Source organism: Eumetopias jubatus, unplaced genomic scaffold (genome assembly GCF_037043125.1).
Source record: "Eumetopias jubatus isolate StellerSeaLion01/CBP00866 unplaced genomic scaffold, mEumJub1_p1.0 scaffold_4, whole genome shotgun sequence".
Lineage (NCBI taxonomy): Eukaryota > Metazoa > Chordata > Mammalia > Carnivora > Otariidae > Eumetopias > Eumetopias jubatus.
Genome location: NW_028274810.1, coordinates 137,814,511 through 137,835,909, shown reverse-complemented (window position 1 = coordinate 137,835,909; position 21,399 = coordinate 137,814,511). Strand labels below are relative to the sequence as shown.

Sequence of the window (21,399 nt, the reverse complement as noted above, 5' to 3'; positions counted from 1 at the left end):
GTGCTCAAGTTCCAAAATTAATTTTCTACTTTTCCTTTCCTACATTTGTAAACAGAAGTTTTTATTGGAGAGTAACTTTCCATTTCTATCAACAATTCTATTTTCGTTTTCTTTTTACAAAACATAAACCAGTCAACAAATTCTAACTCCCCTTTTAAACCTACTAACTTTAAAGGTTATATAAATATTTAATTTATTCAACGGAAAATGTAGATACAGAGATTAGAGTGATAGCTGCTCTCTCCTAGTAAATAATATTTGGTACAACCTAAATATGAGCTAAATCAGAGTTCATTGCCGGTTCACTTGTCAAAAAAGATATTAGCAGATGACACACAAACATTTGTTTTGACATAATTTCAACATTGACAGTATCAGGTTATGTCTTCTATGAAGACAGTATACTGTTGCTGGAAGCAAAAAATATATAAAAATGCAATAGAGATTAGAGGTTAACAACGTCGCTGTTATCTACAAAATTCTCCAGCAAGACTGGGGCTAGGTCAAAATAATTTTGGAGGGGAGGGGAACGTGCTGGTTCTTGTTACACATAAGCATGTTTGTTATAGGAGCATTTTCGGGTTAATTTTTGCTATTAACGTAAACCACAATTGGGGGACCACATTGCTGGAAGAGGAATGGTGGGGGGTAGTTACATAAACAATATACAACAAAGAAAGTCTTTATTTCCAATACCTGAATACATCAGGTTTGTTTTTAGGCACAAGGTTGCAGGTTAAATGCTCTCAGCTATCCAAGAAGTGGCTTATTAGTTTTGTAAGAAAATATTTTCTTTTATTTTGACTGAAAAATACTCAGTTTAACTGAACAAAACCATCCTTGTTAGTGAAAAGCAGACCCAAAAAAACTTTGTTTCAAAGACCCAGCAAAGAAAAGCAAAACTAATTCAAGAGGGAAAGCTGCCTTCCTCATGGTAGCTTCTGAATCTGGATCTAATAGTTCTCAAAGGCCGACCGGAGTCTTCAAGTCTTAAAAGCTTTGTCTTCCTCCATGGATCACAGACATCCCTATGTGGAAGGCCGATAGGAATATAAATCCATTTAAGCAGATATATATTCTCTTTCTGGGCTACAGCCACAGAGCTGGAAAGCTATGCACCAACAGTGAGAATGAAGGCAAACAAACGTTTTGATTATTTTCAAGGGCAATTTTCCAAACACCACTTTCTTTTTTGCTTTTTCTATTTTGCGCACTAGAAAAATCCCCACTTCATCTCTGGCAACATAGCATCCGTTAGTGTTAAAATGAGAAGCGATGATGCTTTCAGAACCACAGCAACAATGCTAAAAACTGCATTTCCCCATCCTGACTTGGCTTCCTCCAGCACCTGAGCTATGTTCGCTTCTCCTAATTTGTAAATGGGCCGAATCCTGTTATTACAGAATAATTACTGCAAATCAGCACAATTACTACAAAGACATGAATAAACACACACATACCAGTAGCTGTTTTCTACAAATTATTATCAAAACAAAGGGAACCGGCTAATTGTGGTAACATTAAGACAACATTTATTCCTCCCAGTGTTTGGGCAAGTTTATTTTAAGTTGTCATCTTCAACTAGTAACGATGCAGATGATTTTACAGATTTCATAAACCTTTCTAATCTAAACTCTTCTCTACTGAAAGTTGGCCGCTTCCCTCAGAGCAACATCTGCAAAGGCCTGATTTCCTAAGAACCCGCTTTTATGGTACATCAGCAACACACACACACACACACACACTCTCTCTCTCTCTCTCTCTCTCCTAGAAATCTCATTTTAGAAAGCTCATTTGTCATGCACTCTTCTAAATCATTTTCAAGGCATCATGAAAATGAAATACTCACTTTATATTCTTCACAATTTAAGCAGTTGTCTCTAAAGTGAGTACAGTGTGAAATTTTACCCTGTCACTGATGTTATTACTAGGTTTCCTTTGTGGATAGATGCTCTGGGGGGAGGAGAATTCAGAAAGCACACAGCCCATGCAGGACAGGAATTCTCTAAACTCACCTCCTGGACAATGCCTCATGGCCATCTTACATCTCCTGGATTCGGCGATGGTTGGACATGGTATCGTATCCTTTGCTGGCTTTTTAACAATTTGCCGTGTTCTGGTTTCCAGACCCCATTTAAATCCACATGTGCGATTATTTCTGCTACAAGTTCCCCATTCACTCCAATGACCAACTTCACATCCTTCTAATAAAGAAAAAAAAAAAACAAACACAGATAACTTGGTCTCCATTTGCCCCGCTGCCATCAAATTTATATAGCTGTATTTCCCCACACCCCCCTTCAGATAAATTAAGTTGTACAGCCCACAAAGACCTGTATTCTTTTTGGATGCTTCAATTCTTTGAACCATAGAGTTACTTTCATCTACAATAAGCAACTACCACATAAGTAATTTAAAAACTATTACTTTGTATTTGTCTTAGTTCATTTTTTGAAGGACTGCTATTGGTCCATTCTAAAGACACTGAAATATATAACTCTTTAAAAGATTCAACAACTAAAACCTACAGAAAAAGATCCTCTTTTCAAACAATGACAGAAGACATACTTTTACGTGTTAATTCTGAATGCCCTCATAGTAACTCACAAGTATGTTAGTTTTATTTCGGAAGTCAGTACTTAGTGAAAAGGACAGGGAGCTTATTTTGCATTTTCTGGTTATCTCAATTCTTTCAATACGTACCTAAAAACCACTGTATGTACTCATTTCCTAAATTGGTGCTCTATCTCACTATAATTAGATACGGTCAGATATTTGAAAATGTTTGTTTATATGTAAAAGCTTTTAGCATCTCCTTTTGTAAATTCATATGGTAGAAAACACAGCTATCCTCCAAACCCCTGAGGTAGATAATAAAAGGATAAAAATATGCAAAGTTAAACCTCACCAAATTCACTATTAAAATGCCCTAGCAGATAAGGACCCGGGCCTGGAGTCCACACACAGTATTTTAGCATTTCTGATCTCAGCAGGCATCGTGGTTACTCTGAGATTTTTTCAAAGTTGTTTAAGATTTTTATTCACGGAAGTGTGTAGGACTCTATTTGTAATTTTTTATATTTAAGGATTTTGTAAGAGTTTCCACTTAATATTTATAATGGGGGTGGATCTTGCCTCTCAAAAGCAAATTCAACATTCTGAATATTCTGTTATAGTGACTTTTTTAATAGAGTGTCACCTGTATGAATGTACAAACCCACACATAAACAGGAACATAAGTACACATTTCTTCAAAAACCTGTCATTTAAAGGTGTTCTCTGCAAACCTTCAAATATATAATTACAGACTCAACAATATTTCTGCAGAAAAGAAGTCCTTACTTTTTTTTAAGTCTCCATTCTAAGGTGCTGGAAAGTCTCGTTTATAATACGTAATTCTGTTATAGATCATATCAGATGTATAATATGTTAAATAAAATTTGGGGGTGGGGACAATGCCATTACACCTGGAGATTAGATTCATTCGATTAGGTATTCATCAAAATGTAGGTACTATAGATCTTTACCTTTTCATCAGTTGTATAAAAATATCAAAGTGTTTTTCAAACACTACAAAAGTATAAAATTTATAAAATGTATATTCCTAATTATTCATGAGCAGTGTACACATGTATATTAAGTTATGCATTCTAGATAAATTCAGTAAAACATTGTTTTAATATACCTTGGCAACATGCAATCATCAACAAAATCAATTTTGCACAAAAAATTTCTTTCCAATTTTTTAAATGGCTAAACAAGAAGCACCATAATTAAGCTACATAACAAAAGTGACAGAACAGTTAACCACATGGTACTGCTTGTAAATTTTGTTCTTTTACACAAAATGCTTTTCTCTAACAGTTATTAATAATTTAAGGTAAAAAAGGTTATGTGTTACAGATGATAAAGCCATACCAGCACTTAAATAGTTGAACTAGGCAACACACAACTAGCAAATTTGTAGCAAGATTTAGTAGACTACCGATGTCCTGATGCCCCCAAAATTCAGCAAGTCAGCAAAGAACTTAAATAATTTTCAGTTCTAATTAACAAGAGAACCAATTTGTTTTTAAGTTGAATATATCCAGCATGCATTATTTTTCAAGAAACAGGTGTTAAAATAAAAGTTTGAAAGTTACATGAAAAACTACTCACCCACACATTCCATGGTTTCATCTAATGGTGCAAAACCATCTGGACATTCATCAAAGCAGCGGCCTCTATGCAAATAAAAGCCTACTTTGCACTTGGTACAAAAGTCTTTGCTAAAGCAAGAATCACAGTTTTCTATTCTGCACCCTAAAAACAATTTTAAAGAAAAAAAGAACATTTCAGTCAAAGAAATTTACTTGTTTTGCAAATAACACTCACAAATTTACCAGTTAGCTCCATCGAAATTCTAGTAGTCAAAGAAATATGCGTTCAACTCATTTGTTTGCTAATGCCATCACATTCTAAATCACTCCTACCTCTTCCAACAGCTCACCACATCAATAGGCTGACAGCATTCCAGCCTAGGCCTTAAGCAGCATAAGACCCTTCAGAAAATTTTGCAACTACAAATGAGATGAAAACAAAGGATTAAAAAGAAAAAGCAAACACGCCCACTACAAATCTCATTGCTGCTGAGATTGAAATCTGTTCTGCTCTTCAAAAAACCTATAGTGAAAAACACAATGGGAATATTCTAATCAGTATCTTCTGTTTCAGGACAGTAAATTAAAATCCTGTTTAATGCTGGTCAGTGCTGGCATTTACTTTCAGCAGAAGGTGTCTTAACTTGGAGGGGTAGTGTAGGTCACTAGTTTGCAAACCTACAATGTGCCAAAGGCTTTACATGCATTTCCATTTAGTCTTTATAATAATCCTACGAGGTGGGCGGTGGTATCCTTATTTTGCAAAAAAGGAACCTGAATTTAAGAGAAAGTCACACAGCTAATAGTGGCTGAGCTGATTCTGAGAGGCCCCCAAACCGATTGCCTTCTAAATCTGTAATATTTTCTCTATAATGCACTAACAGAATATCACTAGTTGCAGTTTGTGAAAAAGAAGTGCTTTTTAGGTCTGCTAGGTCTGGGTTTGAATCCCAGCTCCGCTTTTAGCAGCTCTGTGACTCAGGACAACGATAGGCCTCTGAGTGTCTATTTCCTTCTGCATAAAACAGGGACATCACTGACTTTACAAGGCTGTTGAGAAGATTTGTACTGGCATATGCAAATCAACTGGAGATTAGAAATATGTATTTTTCCACTAACCCACACATTTTACAACAAAGTGTAAAAAGAAGAATGAATTTATAGGCTAAGTATCCTAGGTCAGATTCCCTGGTAGGCCAGTAACATCTGGACCAGAGAGAATTGGCTTGCACAGGTGAAAATATATTTTCTATATTTCTATATATATATACTCTCTCTCTCTCTCTATATATATAGAGGTCAGATTCGCTGGTAGGCCAGTAACATCTGGACCAGAGGGATTGGCTTGCACAGGTGAAAATATTTATATATATATATATATACTCTCTATATATTTTATATTTCTATATAGAAATATATATTTCTATATATATATACTCTAAATATATGTATTTCTAAATATATACACTCTACTCTTCAAGTACAGGAAAGAAAAAGGAGGATTAATTAAAAGCTCAGATTTTTAACAGATTATAGTACATATTACTTATAACAGACTTAATTGATGGCAATTAAGAATACATAAAGCTCTATGAAAACTCCATGGCAACACTTTTATTCATTTAACAAGCCTCTGAATGCCACTACTGTATTTGGTCCTTTAATGATTCAGAAAAAGGCTTAAGATGGACTCTTCCTGTAAGCAAAGAGATAATGGAATAAAAAATAGAACCAAAACATGGAATCACTGAATATTTTGAAAATTGAGAAAATAAAAAGTTTTGTTGAGATAGATTATATTTTAAATAATGACAAGGTTCTGGACCTATAAAAAGAAAATGGCAATTCTTCACCTTTCAGTTTGGGGTCTCACAGGTCTTCATGCATTAAATGGCCACCATGAAGCAGCTAACTCAATCTGTGAAATGTTACCAAACTTACAATTGGAAAACCAACTATGTATGGGTGAAAGTCCATAGTCAAATTACACTACTGCTCTTTTGGGGAGGATGGTGGGTAAAGAAGAACAGTTTATCACCCCATAAAATGTGCATTTGTAATCTTAAATGCTGTAACCTATATTGTAATGAAATGGTGGTCTATAGCTGGTCAGTAGCTTCTTAATCATGGTCAAAACACATGACCATCATGTCCACAAATTGTTGGTTTTCTTGCCTTTTTAGAAAAGCAAGCAGCCCTTCCTACTAGCCGAATTATTTTCCAAGAAATGATAAACATTCCAAAACAGAACTAAGGGGGGAAGAGAACAAAGCATTTATATTAAGAAAAGAGGACTGTACACTTTATAGATCAGCTGTTATCTACAAAGTCTGAGTTTTCTTTAAAACACGAGTTACACCAGTAAGCTCTTTGGCCTAAAAGTTATAGCAATAAGCATTTGGAAATAATGTTACAAGGTCCTCTGCTAATCTTGACTGCTACTTGCAGCGCCCTAATTTCTTTCTTCATTTCATTCCATGGCCCTAATACCAGTTCATAGAATGTGAATTTCTGAAATACCTATCATTGTCTGTCAAGTCCCTTAGGACTTCTTCAGGCGTAAATCCTGCTAAAAGAAAGCTCGATTATTTGTCTTCAAATTTAAGTAGAATATCTGACGCATTCAAATTGTAGACTACTTCAGACATGAAAAAGCACGAGGTGAATTATGAGCAATGGCTGAGAATACGCTCTAAGATCTATCATTAAGTGAAAAAGGCAAGTTGCAGGATATAGAGAGTATGGTACAAGAAAACCACACGTGCGCTCATGAAGGAGCTTAGAGAAGTTAATTTGGGAAAGGGGTGGTGGAGTTTTGAAATAGGTTAAAAATTATCTATTTCTGAATCATATGAATCTTTTGTAATTGTAATGCATTTATGTATTAAAAGTAAAACAAGTTATTTCAATGACACCGTGACTTGCTTAAATTTACAGAAAATAACGCTATAATATAATGTTCTGAAACAAATTCTTTTGATTCCAACTGGCAAGAATGAATCAAGGAATAGTACTCGATCCAAGTTTTTCAGAATTGGAAATTCTGAAAAATTATGTACATGAAATTATACCCCTTATAATGTTGAATCTACCTTAGCCTCAAAATACCCAACTGTTTGGCCATCTCTTGTCCAGTATTCTTTGTTTCCATACGTTCAAGGGTGCTTTCCGTTCATTCAAGTCATTAGGGGAAAAAATCCCTAAATATTTCTTATTCACAGAGCATTTAAACAAAAGCTTTGACTGGCACCAAGTCGTAACATCATCCAAAGCTCCGCTGACCTTCCTGGTCTCAGTGACTCCACCACAACATAAAAACCGGTGCAGGCGGCCCACAGCACTCAGCAGCCTCAACAGACACAACTCATCTAATCACCAACACCTTTGAACTGAAAGCTTTTTAAAGCAACCGCACAAACCACCTAGCCTGACAATCTGCTCCTTGACGTGCTTCTCAGAAACCTTTTCTCACCATCTCCAGCCCCATCCACAGCTCCCTGTCCCATTCGACTACTTCTCCTAGAACTCACTCTTCTGCTTTGGAGAAAACCACTGTGGAGCCTCATAGTTCTAGGCTTTTCCCTCCAGCCTGTATCCACACTCCCAGAAATTTCTTCAACTGGTCATACTTAAGCAATTCAGATTCACATCAACCTTATTAATTCCTTTTTAGAAAAGTGAAACATTCTCATTATAAATATTCAAAACAGGTAAAGATACAGATATACTTTTTTTTATTTTTTTTTATTTATTTATTTGACAGAGAGAGACGCAGTGAGAGAGGGAACAAAAGCGGGGGGAGTGGGAGAGGGAGAAGCAGGCTTCCCGCCGAGCGGCGAGCCCGATGTGGGGCTCGATCCCAGGACTCTGGGATCATGACCTGAGCCAAAGGCAGACGCTTAATGACTGAGCCACCCAGGTGCCCCGATACAGATATACTCTTATTTACCTGAACGGTACATCAGGCCTGCTTCCCAGAAATAGCCATTGTATTAATGATCTGGGAAAACCTTTATGTTAATTTTATCAATAAATGAGTTTTAAAACACCAAGAGGATCATTCAACAGACTGGTGAACTTTAGAAAACCCTATACGGCTTAAGAAAACAGGAATACCAAAGTTTGCTAAACATGGGTCTCTATAAAAATCTGTACTTTAAGGCCTTGTTCAGAAATAAGACCATGGTTTAGCCAACTTACATGCCTCTAAATTACAGTGCCTCCTCAAAAATGTAATCCAAGCGAGCACTGCCAATATTGGTTTAAGTAAAATTACTGTTCAAGTGAGACTGTGTCCAAATACAATCTGATGGGGCTGTCATTTGGTGAGGGGAGCTCACCCTGGCCAAGAAACAAAGTAGGGTAGGTGCCCTCTCCTGCCCTTGCGTGGTATCCATACAGGCTCCATTATAACATTTTTCAAATTATACTTAGTTCAGTTCAACAGTCCATTCCAAGCATTCTCCAAAAATGGAGCACTTGCCAGGTATTGTACCAGGCCCTGAGAACATAAAATTATAATACCCATTCCCTGTCCTGGCGGGGCAAAAGCCAAAGGGAGGGGGCCACGAGGCACTCACAAACACTGCAACATAGCACAGTAGATGTTAAAGGCATGTGCCGTGTGTGGTAGAGATAGAAAAGACAGACCCATTTCTGTTCTGCCATTAGTTTTTTGTTTTTTGTTTTTTTTTTCCTTTCAGTCTGTAAATTCTTTGTTTCTAACACAGTGCCGGACACATGGTGGAGTTTCCATGCTTGCCAAGTGAACTAACATAAGAGCCATTTAAAAACTCAATTCCTTTATATTTAAAAACTCATTTGAATGCTTAGTATGAGATCGCTTGCACATGCCCTGTAAATATCTTTAGAAAGAAAAGCCATGGTGGCTGGAAAGGACTGCAAATCTCATTGGAAGAATAAATAGTCCAACACCTGAAAACAATTATAATAGAGAACATAAGTATTGAAGTGTGGTAGGTAATACAGGTCATGGAAGTTGGAACCTCAGCTGAGCAGGTTTGAGAGAGACAATGGGAAGAGTAGAGCCGTGGCCAGGGTGACTCCATTCACAATCACACAACAGAAAATTCACATGGCACGTGATGGACCTGTGAAGAGTGGCTTGAATGAGCCGGAGATTAGAATCAGGGGATGGTTACTTAGGTGTAGATTGCTGTAGGTGGAGAATTTCACTTATTTTACTTCATTTCAAACAAAGAAGTTAAATTTTAAATTACTTGTACGTTGTACAAGTATTTAAGTAATAATTAATAAAAATGAAGTTAGTTTCAAGCTTAAGGCTTGGTCTGACTAGCAGTGAGAGGTCTTCATAGATTCTTGAGCATGAAAGCAACATGACCAAGATGGTACCTGGTTTGTCCCCTGATTTCAACAGATAGAAGTGCCAGGAGGCCAAGCATCATGCTGGGGAGCTAAAAGGCACGGAGGAGAAAGCAAGGTTCCTGCACTTCAGGATCCTGGTCTACTAAAAGCAATGGTACACAGGCAGGCAATGAGATAGTAATGCGATTACTCTTTCATATATACAGAGTGAGCGGGGGAGTGCATACTTTCAGGAAATTAGGTTTCCTGAAAGAAGGAAGAGAGCGGGGGTAAGGAAAACCACCAAGAGGCTCAACACTAAGATGTAACGGTCATGGGAAAGGGAGTTACAATCAATCAATACAACTGACAAACTGGGTGGAAGAGATGAAAAACTAAGAAGCCAAAGATCCCCAGTCACCCTCTCTTCCTTTGGTGTTCCAGCCCTCCCGGGGCTTTGGCACGCCGAGAGAGTGAGTTTTGTTTATCTTTCCACCAAAGTCTAGGTGACAAGAACCATCCATTAACCGAATAGCTCAGAATGGCCAATCATATAAACAGCAGAAGAATTAAAACCTTAAATTAAAAGCAGAGAAAAACCAGCCTTTGTTAAACTCAACTGTGAAAATGTAATTCTATATACAGCAATTAAATATTAGAGAAAGGGAAGCAATCGGTGAAGTAGAGAAGACCTCAGACCCATACAGATGCATCCTTTTCTATTATTTCTTCATAATCATCAGGGCTGTTGGGTGGGTACAGGCTGCCTGAGCACACCATGAAAATCTGACTGCCTAGTGTCTAACTGCCCTTTATTGGGCATCTCTATTCAGCATTTCCATTCAGAATGTAACAGATGCTGACCCCCACTAGGGTTATTTAGTCTTCAGACTGGAGTCATAAGTATCAAAGAGCATCAAGCCAGACCCCTGAAAACCCTAGAGCTTCTCCACTCAGTGTATGCTAAAATTTTAACAGAAACTCATGGGACAGGTTGTTCCAAAAGACATTCAAAATTAGAGTGTTAGCAATTTCTCACATGGGAAGTACTAAACTGTGTAACTTAATATGAGTTTTTTTAATTGTTTAAATATTTTTAGGCTTCTCTAACAACTACAAATACTGCTGTTTAACCTTCCTTCTCAAAACTTGCAATGGCTTATGTATCCCTAATTAAAGTTTTTAAGCTTTATGTTACCAAAATCATGCATTTCTAATATGTACTACTGCAACAATCCCATTAGGCTAGGGACTGTTGAAAACTATGACCTAAAATTTAAAATTACATTTTTTGTAGTATGGTCTAAGTTACACACAGCTCATTAGAAGCTTAGGTTTCAACCTAAAATAAATAAAAGATTCAGAGGTTTCAGGACTCAATGTTTCATACTTACAACTGAACTATTTGTGTGATGACACAGAAAACCAGCTCTACTGTTAAAAGAAGATCCAGTGTAGAAATCTGTGTAAAACCCATCGGAATGGGGTTAAGCCAAGATTGCCCTTACTAAGTTAGGAGAATTAGCATAGGGTGAAATTCAACTGCATCAAGTGCAGAATAGGAGACTTGGAACAGGAGCCAAAGGCAGGAAATAAGAACTATGTTGAGAATATAGTGGCCTTCCAAATAGCACAATGGTTAGCACATCTGAGGTTAGGATTTTGGCTCATTTACTATTATATGATTGTGGGCGAGATGGCAAAACTCTGCCTCAGTATCATTATCTATAAAAAGAGGTAATATCTCAGGATTGAGAGAATTCAGCAGGCTTGACAAAGGTGAGAATTTCAACACAATATCTACTGTGTAATTAGTGATCAAAGAATGTGAGCTATCATGAGTAAAAATTTACCAACTAGAACAGTCCAAGATGGTGGATGAAAGGAAGCACAAACAAGATCCAAGGATACTCCACGTGTAGTGGACATGTAGGTACATATATATATATAATCATTTTAATAAATCTTTATATATGTGCACTACTCAAATGAAAGACATTATCCAAACACCAATACCTGTAGTCAATATAATGGCTTTACCTTTGTTTAGGTCATTCAGCTAAAGAAATGGAATATAATCATTCATTGGTTACCTACGTAGAAAGTCATCTACTTCAAACATTAGGAACCAGAACTCAGGAAAACAGAGATCCAAATGCAATTTTGACCTTGGTAGAGAAAATTACATCCTCTCTGTGCCCTACTCCCTTCACCAACAGATAGGAGGGAAGAATACTAGACCTAACCATATCAGATGATTGTCTGGAGTACCAAATTTAAGATGAGAACAAAAAGAACAGGTGAAAAGTACCACGTAAAAATTGTATCACTCCCTAAAGCTAAATAAGCCCATCCAAAATATTGTTATACCGTGTATCACAAAATATTCAACAGATACTGCTTGAAAAGTGCAGCACCCTGTACTTTTAAGTACAATGAAGATGTTCAATTTTTGAAGTGTGCTAAAGGTGGTCTATCATAGCCATTAGGGTAGTAAATTACTACAAGGGTAGTAAAATTCTGGACTTGGTTGGAATTTTAATCAAGTTGCAATTTAGCTAGGAAATGGAGTCCAGTCAGAAATTTATGTATTGTTTTTCAGGTAGCGATAAGAGTTCTATCTTATATGCCAAAGTGTCCTTTATTTCAACTTTGGAGGACACATATACTATCAAAAGTAACTTGTTTTCTCCTGACTCAATTTACAGTGCTTACAACAGTTCATTTAAAAAACAAATACCTAAAACTCAAATTTGTGAAATATGTTGGTAGATGCACTGTAATATTTGAATGTTTAAGAATTTTATCTTGCCCCAAAAAAACCCCAACTATATCTTGCCCACCCACACAAAAAAATCTGAAGAAACACTGAGGTTTGTGTGAAATCATGCGATCAAACAATGAGTAACTATAAAAATGTTGGCTCCATTTCTCGTGTATTCAAGTGATGCATATTTGAAGTCATTCTCAAAATAACTTAAAACTTGGATACATTTGCCTTGAATACAAAACCAAGTGTTTAAACGGACTTTGTCCACTTAAAGCAGATCAGAAGGGAGGACAATTACCTCAAAATAAAATAGGGAAGGAATGTGATAAAAAAGTTTTTAAAAATCATAAAGCAAATTAATGTCTCTTATCAGCTTTTATTTTCCTACCAAGTAGCAGATCTCTCATCTTGGTTACTCTTTGTGCTTCTCCTTTTTTTGGTAACTTGTCAACCTTTCACGTTAAGGTAGAACCAGAGTACTTTCATAAACTTCAGTCCTGAGACTTAGTTGAATTTCTCCAAATGTTGGAGAATGCATCTCTCTCCACCTAACAAAACAGGATAGTATACAGAAGCTAACACAGGTCTTGCTTGCCACTCAACCGTCATGCAAGGAAAACAAGAACAATCTCTCAATCCCTTCACACTCCAAAATCAGCAGACTTTTCCTCTAAAGGGCCAGGTAATAAATATTTCAGGTTTGGTGGGCCATGCAGTCTGTCTAAATTACTCAACTCTGTGGTAGAGCAAAGCCAGCCGTAGACAATATGTAGGTGCTTAAGTGTGGCTGCTTTCCAATAAAACTTTATTTATAAGTACTGAAATTTAAAGTATTATTTTTGTGTTCCCCACAAAAATGTGTAGTCTTTTTTTGATATTTTCCCCAACCACTTAAGAATCTAACAGCTATTCTTACAAGGGCCCCACAAAAATGGTGGCAAGCCAGATTTTGCCTGTGGGTCATAGTTTGCTGACTCCTAGGCTGCAGAATGATTGAAAGCCATGGGGCATATTGAAGGAAAAAGGAAAAAAGAAATAGGTTTCATTTTTAAAACCCCAAATGTTAGCTTTTAAGCTTAGGGAGGCATAGTGATGTCTTATATACATCATCTGGCTGTGTTCATAAGACAAATACCAAATGAATAAGAGGATGCTGGAATTGAGGTATCACAATGTGGGAACATTTTTAGTTCCATGTTTCTCATACTAATACTGATAAATCAAGAAAGAGGACATTTTTGTCAATAGGTCAAAATTCCACGCTGTTTTAATAAGCTTTTATTTTCTTGATTACATATGGCATTGACTTATCAGTGAAGGGCTGGCTGGAGAGAAAGAAGAGAGAATAATTTTACCAAACAATACTTTTTGGCTAAGACCTGCATAACATTTATGCCTCGCCCTATGGTCTGATATACCTGCCAACTGTTTGTGAAGGTAGCTTTGCTATCTCCGCTTACCCAGTTTGATGATAAAAGTAGACAGTTTCATCCATGCTATGTAGGAGCAGCAAACCCTCAGGCTTGTCAGTGGACTTCTCAGAACTTGTTACCTGCTCTGTAAATGGGGATAACACTGCTTCAGTCCTAGGACTGATTACCAGGAGCCAATGAAAGGATGAATGTGAATGCACTTTAAAAACTAAAGTGCAAAATAGAAGCCTTATTTGCACAAAGGAAAACCGAGCACAAGGTAGCATCTGCCTTTCAAACAGAATGATACTGTCAAACTTGGGTCTAAACTGAAATAAGAGGCTTAATTCAAAAGAACTACCCCATAAGAAAATTAAATGTAAGCTCAAGAAATAAGACTTCCTTTATTAAATAGCAGAGCAGGCTTTTTACTTTCCAACCATTAGGATCCTAACTAAAAATTTAAAAAAAAATTCTTCATTGATGAGTATTGAAAATTACAAAGCCATGTTTGCCACAGAGAAGAAAATAGTTATTCTAGCTCTCAGGATATCTATTTGATATAATCTAGCTTCTAGAATAAGGAGAGAGGAAGTGTGGCCCAGTAGTTTTCTCTAGAGGGTTATGTAATACGATTAATACAGGGTTGCTTACAACAAAGCTATAGGGCTTCGCTGCCATGGACCAGCATATGAAACATCCCCAGTGTGCGGGGAACAACCATTACCGGAGCTCTTGGTGGCATCTCTGATGTGGCCACTTCTTAAACCCTTGATGGCTTAGCCACACTGGGGAGACAGGTCACAAGGATCAAGATGGCTCTGCTATGGCCACAGGAGGACCACTGTCTTCTTTCAAAGGCCAAGTTGGTCATGTCATTTCCCTGCTTTAAAATCCTTGGCAGCTTCCCTTTACTTCCAGGATCAGTTTAAACCCTTGATTTTAGAGCCCAAGATCCTTCCGGCTGGACCTACCCTGCTACTTCCCTAGCCTCATCGCCACGGGTACCTGACCCCGGCCAGGGCGAAGTTCCCTCTACACTCCCCAGGTCCTCCCAGCATCCAGATACCCGAGACAACAATTCTTCTCTTGTGGTTGTTATATGTTTGTCATAATCCTCGCATCAAATGGGGACCCGATGAAGAAAACGGAACGCTTCTTCTATTCTGTATCACAAGGCCTAGCAAAAGGGCTTGACATAACAGAGGATGACAAGTGTTAACTGTGGAATGACTAAAAAATCTACTAAATTTCTATCAGCTTAGAATAAACACTGAAACAGAGTCCACCCTGTATATTTTAATGCAATAGCATGATTTTGGTATAAAAATACATTATAAAGAGCTCCATTTCCAAATTAGACAACAATCTTTATGTACTACATTGAAGCTCTTTATGTCTTTCTTTTTTATCTTCAAGGAACAAAAAGAATGTGTATTCCTTAACTGTAAACCATGCAGAGAGGAGCATTGGAGGAAGACTGTACTTCGCAGAAACTAGACATAAAACAGATCAATATTAAAATGGTAACTGCCAATAGTAGATATTACTGAGATTTCTTTTATAGATGCATGACAGTTATTAGAATTAGAAATTATTACCCAAGACTGTGCTATGTAATTTGTGTAAGCTTGCAAAGCTAGTAACTATTGTAGCTCAAATCAGAGCTAAGTTCCTGCTAATCCAGTGTTCTTTCAAAGATGTGATTTAACCACAACTTGATTTTTTTCTTTAGAAGGTAAAATCTAATGTCTTGAAATCCTTAACGGGGTTTAAAACACTGACAACACTGACCATTTCAGAAAACAAAACAAAACAAAACAAGAACAAAGACTTTGAAATTTTTCTCTACTCAGGTTTGTAATTGTACATAATAGTTTCATCTACATTACATGATTTTTGAAGGAACAATGTAAAAAAAGAACATTCTACTGGTGTATCTCAGTCTCTGGCATCACACTGTTCCTGGCAAATTGTGTGACTTTGGGGAAGTACTTACTTAGAAACCTCAACATGCACATTTTTTGGTGGGCTTGAGGGAGATGAGGCAGAGAGAGAGACAGAATCAATTAGGTCTCTTTCAGATCTATGTGATATTTTTTTTTTAATTAAGGGAACTTCTACATGCCTGATAGAAGCCTTATAGGGTTGTGAACACATACACACACACACACACACACACACACACACACTCATTCTGGATGATCAGTGAAAGTATTAATTGAATAAAACATCCTCTCTTTTAGGCACTACTTGAAATATGCTGTTATTACTTGTTTTCTTTGTCACAACACATTAAGCTGCTACTTCTCTTTACCTGAACTTGACCTACAAAATGATGAGGCAGGAGATATTTCACCATACACCCAATTACATAGAAAAGTATCACCCAGTTATCTTCATCATCGTCTATCCTCATCATTATACTAAAAGAATAATAAAGATGGTGAAAAGAGCTGTTCCATGATGAACAACCTTCCTGGTTGCTGCACTGTACCACTATCTTTCTAATCATATTTCACATCTCATCAAGAAATTAGTTTACCTTTACATGATTTTAAATGCTAAAACTAATTAATAGGAACGTCTTCATTAAATATAAAAGTAGCTTCAGGTCTGTGATTCAGCAGTCTTACACAGACCTGTACCTCTGAAACAAATAATGTTTAAAAAAAAGAAGAAGAAGAAGAAGATGATAGTAGGAAGGGAAAAATGAAGGGGGGGAAATCGGAGGGGGAGATGAACCATGAGAGATGATGGACTCTGAGAAACAAACTGAGGGTTCTAGATGGGAGGGAGGTAGGGGGATGGGTTAGCCTGGTGATGGGTATTAAAGAGGGCACGTTCTGCGTGGAGCACTGGGTGTTATATGCAATTAATGAGTCATGGAACACTACATCAAAAATTAATGATGTCATATATGGTGATTAACATAACAATTGTTATGTAACAAATTGTTAACATAACAATAAAAAATTTTAAAAAACTAATGATGTAATGTATGGTGATTAACATAAGATAAAAAAATTTAAAAATTAGCTTCAATTTTTAGCTTGTATGTTCCATAAATTTATAAAGCAATCCCTCTTTAAAACAAACTGAAAAGCACTTCAAGAAACATGTAGTCCAGTAACAAAGAACATGGGTTGTCACCAGACATGCATTCCAGTATCGACTCTGCTCTGTATCCGTCAGTGACTTTGAATGAGCTACTAACTTCTCTAGCCCTCCATCTTCTTGCCTCAAATAGTCAGGAATCGAATGCATAAGCTGTTGAAGAGATTTAGCCAAAAAGAAAGTGCTAAGTGTGTATTATTAGTAATAAGTACAAGGAGTCTTTCATGGAAGAGCAGTTAATATTACTGAGCCCACCCTCCTACTCTGAGAGACCCTGAGCTACCTAGGATTGATATCAATCATCCAATTCATACGTATTAAGCACCTTTTAGATGCCCAGCCCTTGACTGGCTGGCCTCAGGCAATTAAACTGTGGTTCTGTTGAGGCCAAGCCTGGGTACAATCCCCTGAAACTAAAATCAATTAATAAATGCTTTGTTCTATCCCAGTCATAGGTGCATCAAAACAGCCAGCTCTCTTGCAGGGATGGAATTCTTGAGAAGCAAGCATTAAGAATCAAGAGACTCAGCAGGTAATGACATCTCACTTAAGTTCTGATAAAGGGGCAGGAGGGCCATCCTCATGGTCCCTTTAAAGAACAATTCCTTAACCTTATTAAGTTATGGTCAGTTTATTAACGAGCTGGTAGCAGCTCTTTTGTAATGTAAAAACCACTTTAGCCAATGAAACTTCCGCAGCTGGAAGTAACCTGTTAACTAAGACAGTGTGTTTTCTGCAGAGTGGCCTGTAGGGCAAAGTCCCTCTTTGGGAAAGAAACCAGTTTAAGAGAATGCCTTTCAAAGGGTGCTAATTAAAAGTGAGGACCTTCAAAAAAAGATATTCTGACGCTTAACAAATAATGTGTTTTGTGATTTTATTTTCTCCAAGAGAAGCAGTATGGTATGGTTAAAGAAAAATAGCTAAGTGAAATAAATCAGACAGGGAAAGGCAAATATCGCATAATCTCACTTATATGTGGAATCTAAAGAAAGAGAAAAGGAAAAAAAAAACAACTCAGGAAAAAAAAAAAAAAAGATCAGATTTGTGTTTACCAGAGGCTGAAGGTAAGGTGAGGGGGAATTGAATGAAGGTGGTCAAAAGGTACAAAGCTCCAGTTCTAAGGTAAGTACTAAGGATGTAAGGTATAACATGATGACTAATACCAACGATCTCATCACATTTCTTTTCCTTTATTCTTTGTATTTAAATGAAATGATGGATGTAACTAAACATTGTGGCAACTGTTTCATAAAACGTATAAGTAAAATTATGCTGTACACCTTAAACATACACAGCGCTATATGTCCATTATATCGATAAAAATGGGTTAAAACAAAACGAGAAACACAGGTGTTAGAATAAGAATCCTAGATCTCATTCTTAGCTCTGCTTCATATGTGTGTCCTTGGGTAGGTTTCTGAGGCTCTCTGAGCTTGTCTTTTCAATGATAAAATGTAAACATTTACCTACATCACAGGGTTGTTGAGAGAGCATAGAGCACACAGAGCTAGGATTACTGGTTATACTGATGATTAATGGACGTAGAGAAGGGCACATATTTCCTTAAGATATCCTCATGTGCTTAGGTGGTACTAAAACTTGTCTTTTACTAAATACAAAGTGTCCTATTCCATCATCAGTGACAGGTGGAGAAACATAATTATTACACTGTAGCAATTCTCAAAGTGGAGTGCCTGACTCAGCCAGCTCAGCGTCACCTGGGCACTTGTTGAAAATGTTAAGTTCTTGGGCACCATTTCAGATCTACCAAATCAGAGGCTCGGGGCATGGGCAGGGAGGTGGGGGAGAATAGCACCCAGTGTTTTCACAGGTGTTAAACACCAAATGCCCCCTAACTCTTCACTGTCTAGCCACCCAAGCTAGATGGGTGGAGAAAATAAAGTTAAGTTACACAATTTTCATAATTTTTCAATTATTGTTCTCACCCAATGGCTATGTCCCTTCTCTGACCCTTTTTATGATTCTGTAATATACCTAACCCCATTTGTCTCTTGTGCTTTAGCAGCACTTTGGGTAATAGGGATTATAAAATACCAATGTCTGATTCTATAGGAGTTTCGCATGCAACCCAACTGCATTTTCAGTCCATCCATAAGCATCTTCTAAAGATATTCTTATTTATTTTACTTGTCATATAATCCCACAAATACTGATATCATAGCAACATATTTGTTAGAGGTCTGCATCTTTACAGATCTTTAAGCACACATCATATAGACTTTACGGTTCTCAGAGTGATTATATACCTCCCTCTTGCAGTTCACAATTGTTCAGATTTGATTAAAAACATTTTAAACATTTCTGTTAATTTTAAATACCTAGACCTTTTTCCAAATGCATCATTAAATTTCATGATTCAAAAATGTCAGGTGTTTCTAAAAGCACTCAAATTTGACATGCAGTAATTCTTTAAAAACACCTAAACACTCGTCTTGGAGTTCACAAATTAAGGGATGGTTTTATTTAACTATGAGTTTTCTTAGATGTTCAAAATTGCTAGTTTTTGAACCTATGTCATTTCAAAAACATGTCAACATTCTCTTAGCCTAAAACACATTTTTACAAAGTGCCAAAACGAGGCAGAATCATTTTGTTGCCGGAGGATGTATTATTTCCTTAGTATAAAAAATGAACTGGTTCTTTTTCTGTCACTTCAGCATATTTCTGACCCTCCTCCTGATAGATGAATAAAATGAAACATTGACTGTTGGGAGCTAGATGATACTTTATAGGTTGCTGATGCAACAAGCGTTCTGTTCAAGGCTAGTTTTCCCACTTAAGTTTTGGGTCCTGTGTTCTTCCGTCTCTTCAGTGATCTGGTTTCCTCAATTGTCCCTCTCCTTCTCCACCTCATCCAACTCTTTCCCAATCAAGTCTCCTTCCATCTCTCTCTCTCTCTCTCTCTCTCACACACACACAAACACACACACACACACACACACACACCCCTCCTAATCCAAGAGCCTTCTTGCTAGCATTACTTTTCAACCAGTGCAGCAATGAAGAAAAAGGACTACCTACAAGCACAGTGGCTGCTTGCCTCAGACTCCATGTGCTCCCTCAAACCACAGCAATCAGGATAGTGCTCCAACAGAACAATGAACTTCTCCTATTAATGTCAACAATTCTATTGTTTAAACAGTTCAACTCTGACACGGACCACTTGCTACTTCTCATGCCTTCTTACTTCTTTCTTCTGGGACATCAGTGTCTGATTTTCTACTTTCCTGGTGACTTCTCCACAGGCTGTCCTTTGCTTGCTGTTAAATGTCAACCTTCTTCAGGCTTTAATCCTCAGCACTCTCCACTCCTCAGTTAATATGCTCTTTTTCCTGCCAATGACTGAGATTAGACCTCCCTTGAGACATCTAACTTCTTACATCTAACTGCTCATTGGGTACCTTCCCCAGGATATCTCATACCACCTTGAGCTCAACATGTCCCAAATCAACCATTCTCCACCATAATGGCCTTTCTCGCCCACACATACACCATTCCTCCCATATTCTGCACCTGGATAAATTTCACTGCCCAGCTCCCAAACCAAAATCATAAGAGTAATCTCAATTTCTCCCTTCATCTTTAGCCAACATCAAATTATCAAGTCCTATTGATTCTTCCTCAATCTCTCTCTCCATCTCCCTGTTTCCACTATGACCATCTTCATTCAGTCATTCAACAAATATTTGTTGAGCCCCACTGAGTGTCACGTTATTCTGCATAGTATGAGCCTGAAGACAACAGGCCCAAATCCCTTTCCTCTTGGAGCTTACATTCTAGTGGGAGAGAGTAACAAAACAGATAAGCAAAATATACAGTACATTAGTTACCCACAGTGCTAAGAAAAGAAGGGAGGGAGTCATGGATCAGTACATCAAAAACTAATGATGTGATGTATGGTGACTAACATTACATAATAAAATAAAATTTAAAAAAAGAAGGGAGGGAAGGAGTAAGAAAAGGGGAAAGGAAGGAGGGATAAAGAAGGAAGAAAGGAAATATTGGGATAAGGAATGTTAACATTTTAGACAAACCAGCCAGGGAAGGTCTGATGAGGAAACAGCTATTCTCATTTTTTTTTTTTTTAACCTGGATCCCTCTTGCCAACTTCACCGCTGACTTCTCTTAAACTCCTCTTTCTTGCTGCCAAAAGAATAGTAGTTCCTGACCTTACCATTCTCTTACTTGAAATCCACTACTTGTGGCTTCAGGAAGCTGCTTAAACTGCCTAAATTTAGCACGTAAGGTCTGCTCCAGGGGCCACCACCCCGACCAGCATCATTTCTGGTTATGCTGTGCAGCAGGACCCACCACCAGCATTTTACTTAACAACGGATGATTGTTTGTCTCCCCACACCTTCGCATGTGGCTTTTCCCCCTGCCTATAATGCTTAATCCTAATAATTCTGAAAGCACCCATGGTCTTCCTGAGCATCATCTCCCTCATTGCTGAAATCCACCCAACGTTTAGAAAGTGTATTTTACCCAGTTTCGGTAACTTCATAAAATAAAAATCCCACAACCCATTTTGCACACTTCTTTGAAAACTGAGAAAATGTGTACGTAACAGAGAACTGGCACAGAAGAGAAGTGAATTAGCACCCTTTATCACACA

At 37.4% G+C, this 21,399-nt stretch overlaps 1 protein-coding gene across 1 annotated transcript in view; it reads right to left on the bottom strand.

The window, feature by feature from the left end:
* RSPO2 (R-spondin 2) overlaps positions 1-21,399 on the bottom strand; it is a 127,795-nt gene that overhangs the window by 46,141 nt on the left and 60,255 nt on the right. The window contains exons 3-4 of the mRNA XM_028111148.2: positions 4,159-4,302; positions 2,016-2,204 (exon numbers count right to left, since the gene is read on the bottom strand). Coding sequence (XP_027966949.1) covers positions 2,016-2,204; positions 4,159-4,302 — 333 coding nt within the window. The remainder of the gene's footprint in view (positions 1-2,015; positions 2,205-4,158; positions 4,303-21,399) is intronic.